The sequence below is a fragment of the Girardinichthys multiradiatus genome, chromosome 20 (assembly GCF_021462225.1).
Source record: "Girardinichthys multiradiatus isolate DD_20200921_A chromosome 20, DD_fGirMul_XY1, whole genome shotgun sequence".
Classification (NCBI taxonomy): domain Eukaryota; kingdom Metazoa; phylum Chordata; class Actinopteri; order Cyprinodontiformes; family Goodeidae; genus Girardinichthys; species Girardinichthys multiradiatus.
Window position 1 is genome coordinate 34,216,144 of NC_061812.1, and position 14,344 is coordinate 34,230,487.

The 14,344-nt window shown below is 36.6% G+C and overlaps 1 protein-coding gene across 2 annotated transcripts in view; it reads left to right on the top strand.

The window, feature by feature from the left end:
• Positions 1-14,344, top strand: part of chchd6b (coiled-coil-helix-coiled-coil-helix domain containing 6b) — a 93,176-nt gene that overhangs the window by 55,506 nt on the left and 23,326 nt on the right. For both annotated transcript variants that reach the window (XM_047346297.1, XM_047346298.1), the window contains one exon: positions 11,796-11,931. In XM_047346297.1, the coding sequence (XP_047202253.1) occupies positions 11,796-11,931 (136 nt within the window). The remainder of the gene's footprint in view (positions 1-11,795; positions 11,932-14,344) is intronic.

A 14,344-nucleotide genomic window follows, 5' to 3' on the forward strand; every position in this document is an offset into this window, starting at 1 on the left:
TCCCCAATGAGTGGAAGTTAGACAGATATAATTCAGTCAGTTGATATCTTATATTAATGTTTGGTTTTTTTCTTATAATTATAATAATAATTATTATTAGTAGTAGTAGCATGCTATACAAATAAACTGCTTTAAAACATGTTCCTAAAGTTAATATATTAGTGTTCAAGTTGTTAAAAGCTTTACAAACAAATTGAACAAATGATATTTGTCATCAATGTATTTTATCTAGTGTTAGATTTTTATATCTATGAACACAAAAATTATTTTGAACATTTTAAATGGCTGAATAATGAACAAGATCATAAAACAAGAACATTTTAAACAAAATAGGATTATAAACCATCAGCAATATGTAAAAGGTTAAATAAAAATCGTGTAGTTATTTACAGTGCATACAGCGGTATTAACCTTCTGGCTCAATTTGTTCAGTTTCACAGCTCTGTGCTTAACACAATTGCTAGGCAACGGAAGTTACGCTGAGGTGGGGGAGGTGAAACGCAGACTGACGTAACACCGGCGGCATACTATGCTAATCTGGCATGTTTAGCTAGTAGCTACAGGTAGCATAAGTGTTACTGTTTGACCATCATTTGTTTACATGATGCTTCTTATAGATGCTTATTTGACTTGGTGATTGACATCCGCCAAGCTCATGTATGCTGCACTGCTCCAGCTCAACATGCCATAAAGGAAGTTTAACCTGAAACATTTTTTTATAACTGAACTTGAATTTTAGACCTGAACATGTCAAGTAGTCAAACTGAATTTTTAATACAAGAAATACATTTTTAATGCAAATGAATTCAGTATCAAACCATTAAATTCAGTTTCAACGCAAACAAATTCCGTTTCAAACCTTTAAATTCAGTTTCAAAGCAAACTAATTCAGTTTCAAGCCATTAAATTCAGTTTCAAAGCAAACAAATTTTGTTTCAAACCATTAAATTTAGTTTTAGTTTAGTGAAATTCATTTTCAAACCAATGCATTTAATTTAAAGTTATGCAAATACATTTTCAGACTGAGCAATTTAAATTTAATTTCTGATGGCACAAGTTTCTTCCTATAGATCTCGCTCTCTTTCTTGCAGTCTGAATTAAATATCTTAGAAAATGTAGTTTCTTTTAAAATACATTGCTGAATGTCTGCGCTTCCTCTAACTTAATTTTCAGTGCCTGACTTGATCCTCTTTCTCTCCGTAACAGAAATTTGTAGAAGATACTTTTGAGTTTTTTTTAACCGGTCAGGTCTAATCAAGCTAAAAATACTGTCTATTCTTGTCAACAGGGAGTTTCTCAGTGCATCTCTGAATTCAAATTGGGAAGACAAGAAAATTTATTTAGCTTTCTGAAAAATATCATGTCAGATCTCTGTCAGTCTATTTTGGATTTTTTTTGTTTTGTTTTTCTTCCTCTTCCTTTGTGTATCTTCCCCAGCACACTTGTTTACCAGTTCCTCATATACCAGCTAACACATTGGCTAATGCCAAAAATGAAATATTTGGCCTAAATGTTTGGCAAAGCTTTAGTGAAGATAAGACACACCTCGGGTACTTTGTACAATTGACGATAAATAGATTGAAGCCCCCGGGTTATTTCCTCACTTTTCCTATACTTCATAAGGTACTGTATCAAAATATTGTCTTCATATGGAGACATCACACACTAGGTGCATGGTCGACTTGCCATAAGGAGTTTATCCGTTAGTTTTGCCTTGGGGTGTCCATGCTACGCATATTGCCTAAATAGTACCTGACTGCAGAGAAAGCACAACATTTTGGCAGGGCTTACCTTAAGATCTAGAAATCCATTAATCCTCTTAAAGAACCTCGTTACTCTTAAGGTGTTAGCACAGACAGAATCTAAGTGAACCTCTGGTGTCTGTGAGGATTCATCCCAAATGTGACTGTTGTGGCCTGACAGTTTAAACTCTACTTTCACAGAAGTTTGTTTCATCTACCGTGTTTAAGTGAATGTTTGTTTTGTGTTTTGGGGTTACATTTTCAATTAGTGAAAGGGAAAGTTAAGGATCTCTTTGCCGTCCAGATTAGTAGCCTGCTAGTCATTATTAGAAACTAGATCTGTCTGCACTGTGGGCAAACAGATCCAGAAGACTGCAGTCACTTACATTCTCAGTGGTCTAGAGTCAATCTGGAGGGTATTATGTAACCTCTCTGTTCAAATTAACTGGACAGATTTACCAATCGGTTCAGGTCTGTGGGTTTTGAAGAGTCAAAACATACAAAGCTCACTTGAAACAAAGTAATATTTGGTCTTATAAGGTCTTAAAAGGTTAGTACTGTTGCGGGTTACAGTTTAAGGGATGTTCTGATCATACCTTTACTCACAAATGTCTAAACCCTATGTGAAGATTTAATGAAAACACTGTCTGTGCCAAGTAAAATAGAGATGGATATAAATAAAGAATTCTGAGTAATTTATGATAGTATAAATGAACAGTGTGCTTTATGCTGATGATGACAAACTATGTTTGGTTATGTTTGTTAACATTTTTGGTTTTTCTAATGATCTGTGTTTGGTTTTATTACATTTAGCTTGCTTGGTTTTGATTACTGCTCCCATCACACAAAGTTTCAGTTTACATTATATGGACCTGTGCTGATCAAGTTTTTGTGGTCGATTTCTGATCTATGGTAAATATTTGACCTGCAGACACAGATTTAGGCTGATTTCAATTTATATTTGGAGGATGCTTTAGAGTGCAGTTACTGTGTAACAGGGTCTCACCATTATTTTAAAACAAAATATTTATGTAGATGACATTTTAAACTGTCTTAGCATCTTATTAGCAATTAATTATCATGTTTAAAGCAGTAGCCTGTGTGATATTATAGAGAATGTAGATCCTGTCAACAGCTCCAAGGTTTCCAAATGCTGCCAACATTTCTAAATCAAGCATGCTCTATGAGAGTCTGAACGTTCTGAAGGACACAACAGAGCTTTTTTGCTCCACTCCGTTCATCCTTTTTATCTGCTGAAAGTCTTGCTCTGTCTCACCCTCTCACAGCCTCAATAAACTACATACATGCTGTAGAACATTTTCTTTTAAATAGGTTCCTATATTTTTGTTCTTCTGTCTTCATTTCAAACACCGCACTAATACTAAAAATATGTAACTTTAAGTCTTCTTCACGGTGGTGCAGTTGGTAGCACTGTTGCCTTGCAGCAAGAAGGTCTTGGGTTCAACTCCTGGCCGGTGGTCTTTCTGCATGGAGTTTGCATGTTCTCCCCGTGCATGCGTGGGTTCTCACTGGGTACTCCAGCTTCCTCCCACAGTCCAAAGACATGCCTGTTAGGTTAATTAGTCTCTCTAAATTGCCCTTCGGTGTATGAATGAGTGTGTGCATGGTTGTTTGTGTGTTCCCCTGCGATGGACTGGCGACCTGTCCAGGGTGTACCCCGCCTCCCACCCATAGACTGCTGGAGATAGGCACCAGCTTCCCCGCGACCCACTATGGAAGAAGCGGTATAGAAAATGACTGACTTAAGTCTTCTTCTTTTATTGACAGCATCCTCACCGATGTTATTAGCACTTACATATGATGCATTTACTGATTGGAAAAAATTGGGTTTTTAACCTCTTCAGTGTCAGATCACCTCTCAGGACCTATTAAGCTGAAAATCATCTGATGCCTGTCAACAGCCAATATCTCTGTTAATCTCTAGTATTATGGAGCTGAATTACCTCAATAACAGGTGCAGTTTTTTGTTGTACTGTGACCTAACCCTAATAAAAATTGTATTTGACCATTGCTGATAGTTATTTGAAGGTACATCAGGTGGTGGCTGGTTTATCAGTTTGAATCGAGAACATTTAGGATTTATTTTTCGCTACTATTTTACCCACAAGGTCTTTTTAAGTTGCAATATCAGATGGAAAGATGCATGATACATTTTATTAATGCTAATTGAAAACTAGTGACCAAAATGGGAACAAAGAAAACTAGTACAATATTCTGTACTCACAGTATTGTGCCCCGATTTTACAACTAAATATATTTTGAGCCATAAGGCTTTAAATGCTAAACAGTTTTTTAAGTAAAACTTTAAATAAGAACAAAATGGAGAAACAGAAAACTCTATCTGAAATCAGAAAGCTAAAGATGAACACTGATAGAAGGCCCTTATCCTTCCTAACTTGAGTGAGTCGTTCTACCACAAGTTTTCTTGATTGAGCAGTTATCAGCGATGAGACGTCACTCCCAATCACACGAACACATGGGCCCCTTATCTTGTTCCTGCTTGTCACCTGTTTTAATGAAACACTGGCCTTATCCTTGAAAATCTTTCTTTTCCTCTGTCCTCACAAAGCCAGACTGGTAGGGATCAATCAGTCTGGCTAACTGAGTGCAAATTTTTATCAATCAATTCCATCTGTTTTTAGCATTTCATGTGTCAGCATGGAAAGATTGAAGCAGAGCTCTTTCTGTCTGCAGCCAATGGTTTCTATCACTCCTGGATGTTATTCCCATTCAAGATAGAACTGTGTTTCTGCAGAGCTAAGATTATATTTAGGGATGTAATATTGCAATATATGAACATAGGATTTAAGTTTGTGTCATAATTTAGAAAAGGTTGGATTAATTATTCCCATGTCTGCCAAATTACACTTTGTAGACTAATTTAGTGGTTCTGATATGGCGCGATTGCTAAGTAAAAGCTTCATAAAGCCTCTTACAGTACAAGATACCTACTCTGTCGTTTCTTTTGATCTCACCCCAACCATGACATCTTTGATCCTCTCTTCTCGTCCTTTTCATTCAGTGTATTGTTAAAAAGGGAAGTAGAATGCCAAACCTGCGGGTTTAAGGCAACAAAAACTTGTCATCCATAAGCATCCTCCCAGCACACACACAAACACAAACAATGTCATCTCAGACATGGAGAATAATAAAATGCTACGCCCGTTTGATCTTTTCTTTTTCTTATTATTACTTTATTCCCCGATGTCATGCACCGCAAAAACCAAGAGCTTGAGCTCTCTTAATAAAAAGCCACACACCACCAAGGTGAGACACAAAAATAATGAGAAAGTTACGATTTCCTCCTAATCTTTTCCCCTGAACTCTGCATGCATCTTTGTCGACCGCCACTTTGCCGAAAGCAATTTGGGTATTGTTTTGCTCCTTTTTCCTGCAAAAGTTAACAATCAAACTAGCTGGGGCGACTAATGTTGTTCTAATAAGAGCTCACCTTTCTTTTCAGTCAAACGACGCAGTTGGTGCAGATTAGCAGAGGCAATTTTCTGCTTCAGATTCCATTATTAAAACACTCTTGCTAAGTTTCTTGTGTTGAATAGAAAAAAAGAATTACTTTTTTCCCTTCTGCATTTGGATTAATACCTTGAGGTTATTGTTGCTGTTATCTTGAAATCTTAGGGAGTAATTCAGAACAGACATATTGTCAAGGTGCAAAGCCTTACATCGACTATTCAAATTAATCTAAACGTTAAATCTAGACGCAAGTTATTGATTTCAACACAATGCAACCTATCTCTAGTGCAACACTGTTAATCCCTCATGCATGTTTCACAAAGATATAGGCCCTTTTTTTACCCAAAGCGAATGCATTTCTTTGGCATGCCTGAGATATGTTCAAGTAGAATAAGGTCCATAAACTAACAGTGTCATGTTCTAGGATAAAACAGTCAAGGGAAAAACCCTGGCTTTCCCTTTGATCAATTTTTATTCCAAGTAAAATGACTAAAGGGATTTATGTATGTGTATTTAAAATGCATTTAGAATCAATATAAATAGTATCAACACATGTAAGTATAGCTGAGAACGAATCACAGATAAAATCGCAGATCAATATTATTACCCAACCAATGTATTATACTAAATAAAAGGAAACAAACTAAACAACATGAAATTTAGACCTAACACAAACCACTGACCCTAAATAAGACACACACCAATTGTAAAAAGAAAAAGAGATTTTTTTATTAAGAAATGAACTTTCAACATATGGATTCTCAGAAACCAGAAGAAAAGTTTTTTTTAGGTCCTAATTCTTGTTTCTAGGAAAGGACAAAGGATTTTAGCAACTAGCACCTTGCATCATCCATGAACCGAAGGAACTGTTACTCCTTTGTTGAACAGCTAAGTTGTTCTGATCTGTGGGTCTAACTGCAAGCGGGTTATTAGTTTAACCAAAACAGGGAAATCTCCCAAGGTTGAGTTGAGGGAATCTCCACTGACTAAAGGGGAATAAAAAATGACAACGAATATTTGATGCTGACAAAATCGTTACCCAAAATTATGATTAATCCACTTCAGGGTTTAGAAGACACTCTCGATTGTTCAGTTGGGACAGGTTTTCTCTACTTTTCTCAACAGCAATATTCTGTTTGGCAGAAGTGAAAGACAGATGTGGGAACACGGGTAAATCTGACTCACATTCTCAACCCATGAATGTCTTTGTTTGACATTACGTATGTTTCATTCTAATCACTTTGAAATCTGATAATTACTTAATGACAAACATTCTCTTTATGTTCAGTGCCTCTTAACCGTATAGTTTACATAATTAATTGAACATCACATTCAGTGTTTCAGAGGAAGGCTGTCTGTTGCAGTACCATGAAGAATTGTATTACTATATTACATCAGTATCTGTGTCCAGCATGTTGGACAAGTTGGAAACTATCATCAATCATCAATGGGCAGAACAGATCTTGCATGTGCCTTATCAGTAACCTGACTTCCTGACTGCTGGGTAAACATGGAGAACTGTTTGACTACCTCCAGTGCACCTAGTGGCACTGCACCTTTTATAATGAGGAAAAGGTAAAAAGTAGACTTTGATGGTTGCCATCAACTACTGTTTGTCAATGCAAACTGCAAGGGTTATTCATCATTTAATTCATCATTGTCACATCCGGTCTCTTTCTCGCTGATAGGCTGCATTCACTTCCCTCTTCATGAATATTCTCACTACCACTGATTTGTTTAATCCTGTCGCTTTACCCTCCACTGCACATGCAAGCACACACACCCACACATACTAAGACTGCAGAATAGACACGCCAGTGCAGAGAAATTTCTCTCAAGTCTTATTTGTATGCACAGAGTTTCACATGCGTGCACACACACACATACTTTGGATTTGTGAAGAACAGATAACACACAGGCTAACACACTGGCGTGCACATTTGTTGTGTCTTTGTTGGTGAAGGTAGGAACTTCTGAGCTCATTCAAATGTGAAGGAGGCATGAATCTGTAATTGCTTTCTGGCATGGTACGAGTACAGCTCTGAGTGTTGTCTGGGTGTTGCTGTGCGTACAAGCATCGAAGCCTGTGCATGACTGTGTGTGTGTGTGTGTGTGTGTGTGTGTGTGTGTGTGTGTGTGTGTGTGTGTGTTTGTGTGTGTGTGTGTGTGTGTGTGTGTGTGTGTGTGTGTGTGTGTGTGTGTGTGTGTGTGTGTGTGTGTGTGTGTGTGTGTATGTGTGTGTGTGTGTGTGTGTGTGTGAATGTCAAGTGGTCATCTTCAATTTTTCATTTGACATGATGAAACATGTGCTTCCTTATTGAATTAAACGCAAATTCATTCTCCATCTCTTGCTCTTTGTATGCAGCCTGAACATCCTGTGGTGAAACATTTAAGTTCACAGTCCTTCATGTAACACTGTGGCAACAGGTTAAGCAGTGGTCATGCTTTCATCACATTCTTGGTTTTGAATGTTCATACAAAAATAAATTATTTATTATTAGCACAGAAAAAGCATTTTACACTTGCATTCTGTATTTCTGTCTTTGACCTGTGTTATGTGTATTATGGTATGAAATTCCTGTTGCAGGTAAATTTGAAAGTAAGGATGTAAGGAGGTTTTGTCCTTTCAATCCATACCTATGTTTTTTACAGCCTTGGCTTAGACTCTACATTCGATAAATACAATAAAGTTCCTAAAGTCAATCCTATATATATCCTATATTGTTAGCCTCATTACATAAGTGCCTTTGTCATATTTGCCCTTGCTTGAGATTACTATACCATCTTTCACTTTTTTGGATTTCTTGTATGGCTCCTCAATTGTGGAAAAATATTATAATCATTGTTACTTAAGTCAATGTTGATTATTTACACGATTGTTCATTGAATCTGGAACAACAATGCATTAAACTCAGTAATAATAATTGTTACAACTAATAACAAATAACACAAAGTTAACACAAATTACACAAAGTTTGATCATGCAAATTTGCTCACATTGTAGTGCACTAAGCCACCACAAGATCGTACACGTGTTTAAATTGCGTAAATTCCAGGCATATATTGCATAAATTCCAGGCATTTTCTGTATTAACTGTTCATAGATCCCTCAGAGTTTACATTTCTGATGTGTTGACAGCTGGTTCAGAAATGCACGTCGTGTGTTTTTGATCTATGTTTGTGTGTTTATGTCCAAAGTGTTTCCACACAAAATTAACTGATTCAACCTTTTTTATTTTCTTAACACTGCTGCTGCTGTCAAACACTGGTCATTTTCATTTCTCCTATTAGCCATTTCCTACCTTTGCAGTTTTGGTCGCTGAATTCCCATGTTTTTCAGGCATGAAATGGTGCCGTCAACGAGAAGATGTTTTGTATCGGCAATTCGTCAATCCATGCCTGCCAGGGGGATGCTGCTGCTTATCTTTCTTTTGTCTTTTTTCCATCATTACTTGCTATGACTTTTCGAAACACGGCACGCCTGGGTTTAGCCTTTTAAAGGGCAGGAACTTCACACCAGACTGGTCAACCTTTCATCGCCAGGTGATCGTTTGATCCTTGAGCATGCATGCTCTAATTTTGCAAAAATCTATTTGTAATAAATTGTTTTTTGAGAATGACGTTTTGTGATCCTTTTGGAGGCAAAACAAATGATGAATTTGATTAACTGCTTAGCCCCAAATCCTCAATTACTAGCTTATATGCTCTGCAGGATGAGATCCGGGAAACTGGCAGATATGAAGCACAACCTGTTTTTGATCACTGATGAACCTACCCAGTGTGTGCTGTGAGGCTAAACATTACTTGCCTTCAGTTAGCTGGATGAACTTGATCCATTTGGTCATGCAGCTCTTTCACTACCATATTCAGGAATCCCACACCTTCTAAAGCTACTATCACATGGTTTCTTTTCTTGCTTTGTATGTTGGCTTTACAAAAACTGTTATATGTAGGTTGATATATGTGAAAGCTCAGTTTGTAGAACAAGTCCTGCAACAGCTTTGAATTATGTGTCACTTTTGACCCACCTGCAGTTTGAATAGTCGTTCTACAGCAGGAGGACCCCCCCCCCCCCCCCCCCCCCCCCCCCACACACACATATATATTCAAGGAAAGTTTGATGCAGTAAACAGTCAGTGACTGCTACCTAGGAGACAACAAAATAATGGCTAAATACATCAAAAGGTAGGTGAGCCTGCTGTAAGTGGGAGCCCCTCTAAGGATTCAGCTTGATGAGGCGAGTTATTCATTATTAGTGCAGACAATATGTGTCCAACGCGTAGCAACAGATTGGTTAATGTCATTTTAAGGTCATTGCTGTGACATTTTAGTAGCGCTTACATAAATTCTAGTGCAGTGGTGCAAATTTGGCTTCATCCCATCAAATGTTTTCACCAAAAACATCTATGGCTTTAAAGATGTGGCAAACATAATAGAGAAGAGTAGCAATAGATTTAGAAGTTCAGTGCAGTCAGCTACTCTGATACCGGCCATTTATAAAAGCCATGGTTAGGATTCTGAGCTGAAACTCATGTTAGTTTTGGTAAGCCTAGTGATGAACATTTGTTTTATGTAGCTGATCACAATAATTATGGACTGTTCTACATTCAGACTGAACACTTGTATACATAAGTATCACAGATCTTTGCGTTGAAAGAAGAAAATCCTGTGTGCTTCAAATCCAAAACTCAAGAGGACCATCCAGATCATCATCGAGTTCAGCAGCCTGGGTCTGTCATTGTATGGGTTTATATAAATGCACTTGTCAAATGAGATTCATACTTCTGTAGCGCAAGTAATGCAGTAAAATAAACCTACATCTTAGAGGAACATCTTCTGCATTTACACAGAAACTTCTCTGCAAAAGTCATACAATTTTTAGAGGGAGAGCAACAATATTAATATCTTCAAATTTAATGAAATTACCTCAATAATAATTAAATTAGGGTGAATATGAAAGGAATTTAATTGAGCTAAATTATTAATACATTCAAATCTGTTGCATTAGAAAATAGCAATAATTTGTTGCTATAAGGACTTGAATAAAAAGCAAACCAATTCAAAGCGGTACTATCTGCTTTGTGTTTCTGTGTATTGGATTCATGTGTGTGAATGTATTCATCCATATCCCTCCCTTTTCATATTCTGTCACAACAGCAGTTAAATTACCACAAGCGACAGAGCAATCAAGGATTACCCTCTTGTAGGATTAGCATTGAGTACCTGTGTGAAGGTTTGAGCCTGAGTGTATGTGCCTAAATGTCTTGGTAGGTGTGGCTTGAATTGTGTGCCTTTGTTGCCGTACACAAACTGAATGTGCGAGTCAGATAACCAAAAAAGAAAGTTTGACATTGACTACTAAGCTGCTTGCTTGATGCATAATTCATCTCGCTCTACAGACAGCCTGCTTTTGAAGCTAACATAGCTTGTTCAACTGCAACTAAAGCAAACTACAAACAGTCTCATTTTGAACAATTTATTTTTCCATTTTCTTTTGCTTTTTATTAATATTTATTGATATGAGCTGGAAGTTGCTTGTGTTCCTGTCACTCCAGTTTCTAACAAGCTCAACAATTGCCAATTTGGTTTGTCCTTCTATCAAAGCCAGAATTTAGATGTTGGTTTTAGAAGCCTGAATAAAAAAAATAACTACCCCTTTATTTATTTTTTGTTTAATTTTCATCACTGACAAAGACTCTTTTTTTTTTTTGTGCATCTCTTAGTATTTCCGGGGAGGACAAACCTTATCAACTGTGCTCTTACTAAGATTAAATAGAATAATGTATGGCTTTCTCGATCATTCTAGATCTGTTTTTAGCCATGATGCATTCATCTTAAGGGAGCAGCTGGTTGAAATATAAAGTACTTGTAAAATATAACACAGTGTACAATATTGGCTGAGTTTATTTAAATGCAGCACCCCCCAATAATTGTGGATGCCCCCCCTAAAGATGTGTCTAAAAGCCTGAAAAAGTTTTATTAATGGAGACGTGAAGACCCCAGATGCCACTTCTTTGACTCATAATTCTACTTAAGGGAACCATGGAAGCCATGGATTTCTGATTAAAACTTTCTAGACACTCTGAGAAACAAAGCTCATACTTAAAAAGTATTAAATGCCACTAATAGCGCTGGTGATTTTGTGAAAAAAAACCGACTCTTTTTTTGTTTTTTCTTCAATGCATAACAGACATAACAGATAATGTCCAGATTTTACAAGTGACACACAGGAATGTCGTGTTTCTAAACCAAAGAGTTGGGGATTTTGGAAAAAGGCATGGGGCCCTTGTTATTCAGAATTAAGACGTACAAAAGGCCTCTCAAATGTTTTTACAGTTTAAACAGAACAACAGAGATTGGTACACGTCAATAAATTGCTAACGAAGTGTTTATCACTTATTATTTGCTGTTGTTGGTGTTGCTGCAACAGTGTCTGTGAACAGAGACAAATCTCATTTAAACTAGACATCATTTTATAATTACAGGCATCTATGTTGTGATTTTTTTCAGATTGACTGAAGAATTAAATTACTGACCCTTCTCTCTGTGCTCTGCTTTCAGGCCCCGATACACCGCATCTCTGTGCACTGAGCTGCAGGCCCGGGTGCTTGAATGCTACAGAGAAAACCCACAGCAGACACTGCACTGTTCCAGCCTGGCCAAGCAGTACATGAACTGTGTTCAGCAAGCAAAAAAGGTAAGGCATGGCTGTAGTCTATATGTGGGTGTGAGGGAAAATACAAAGAATGTGCAGTTTTCTTTCCTGAACACCATATTTATTTGCATTTTATTTTGAGGTAACCTGACTGTAATGCCGGCAGTAGAGCAAAAAGACCAGGAACCTTCAGTTTTTTAATTACTTTGATGTGATCTCCGTCTCTCCTGTTAAATTATTGGACACCTCAGACTGGAGAATAAAGAAATTACACATGCTTTCTATTTGGAGGCTAACATCATTACCAGCATACAAAAATGAGTTTTGCATTCAGTGCTTTGAAAAGCATTTTGCTTTGCTTTTGCAAACAGTGTTTAAACCCAACGCTTATCTGCAAAGTGTTTTATTTACTCAATTTCTCAATCAAAAAGAAATTCTGAATGGAGTAATTTGCACATTATTATCATGGCAGAATGTCTTTATGCAGCTTCAAAGTTGTAACAGGCGCAGAGCAACAATTGACGAATTTGGCTGTTCCAACAGCCAATAAAAGCAAAGGCTCAGAATAAAAGCAATCAGTGGTTTTATATTGTTTCAAAGCGTTATTACCAGTGGGTTGCTGCTCTGTGGGGAAGAAACATTTTATATTCTTTCAAAGGACCTATTTTTGGTGAGGTATGAGTGGTATAAATTGACAGTGAAAGTTTAGTTTTTTTCTTTTTAACACTTATTTCATTCGGAGTCAAAATTCAGTAAAATGAGACCTGCAGGCTAAATGAAACATCAATATGAAAAAGGTCAAAATAATGATGGTAAAAGGTCAAGTAAAGAAAAACAAAATATGTTATTCACACATCAGATCAACACTTTTCCTGTACTTTTATCCATCAAATATAATTATATATCATAGCCAAGTAACATAATAGTATTTATTGATAATGTAGATTTTTCCATATCTTTGTCATACTGCAGGATAAACGTTTGTATAACTTTTATTGCTGAAAACGTAAACATCTGTGTGTCCATTTACCTGAAATTCACTGAATACTGAGCTTCTGTCTTTTGTAAAGTTCAGTCTGTGGCTTTCTTTTTTTGTGTAGAAAAACAAGCTTGACCCTGACATTTTATCGCTGACATCTTCTCTGTCTACCCTTTCTTTATAGGGATAATCTAACAGAGATTAAATCTTTCATTTTAAAGACTGGCCTGCACCACTATTTCGAAGATGGTGTCTTTTCAGGTTGACCTTTGAGACTCTTGAAGTTTTTTATTTTTTTTATTATTATCCCAATCTCAGACTTTAAACAACTCATAAATGTTTCTATAAATGAGATTTAAACCTGTAAGCCTGGAAAATTTCACATTAAAGCGTGACAATCTCCATCCAGTCTATTATCAGATGTTATCATTCCAGCTGTTGCCTGACACACACTCAGTGTGAAGAAAAAGTTTTATAGCAAAAGGGAACTTTTTAAACATTTTCTTGTATTTTGTCTCATGCGATTGGAGTATTTTTTATTCATGGATAGCTGGGCTTGGGCTTGTTATCAGTGTCAAAAGTATGCCATCATATTCTTCACAGCTTGCACAGTTTAAAACCCTTTTAACGAGATGCCAGAGAAAGTCATAGAGTGACCGGACATTTCTCGTGCTTCCCCTCTCCCCTTTTGCTGTGCACTGCCAATCAGCTAGCTGAAAGAAGGTTGATAGACTTTTCCCTTAATTACAGGACAGCCAAATTTGGCTGTCTTCAGAGATTTCATGTCACAAAAACACTGGTAGTCATGATGTTAGAAACAGCATGACTGTTAGGCAGCCAACGTTTTGCTCAATTCTATGCATATGAAATTATTAGAGGTGTAATAATAAATATGTTGGTATTTTAGCTGCAGGAGATATAATGTTTTTTAATTTTTTAAATAAGCTATAAAATCATGGTATGTTTTTGTTCACAATTTTTGTCTAAATACTGTAATTGCTTAAAACAACTATGTTTTTACCTTATAGTTATCATACTAGCCCATTCCTGTTGTCAGAACAAGTTTTACATTCTGTGACATTTCTTTTAATTGCACCGACTGCTAGGATTGTACATGCTTTTTGCAGCCTACAAGAGGCTTCTGGTAGACTTCTGTTTGGGTTTTGAATGACTCTTTTTAGGTAGAGTTCAAATAAAGTTGTTTACATTTGATTGAAATCAGACATTTAAGCATAGTTTGAATTTTGCATGCCTTTCTGTGATATTTCAATGGTGTTGCCACCAAGACCAAGAGTAAAGCCTCAAAAGCATAGTCAGTCCGCTTTATCTGTAACGTTTAATGTGAAATGTTTACAATATATTTTTCCCATTGTTTTGATAAAAAAGATCCACAATAAAACTTCATAAAGATAAAAATGTGAGCGCATCTTCTCAAATGAGTTAATCATAAAATAGAAGAACAGTCGAAGGAAACAA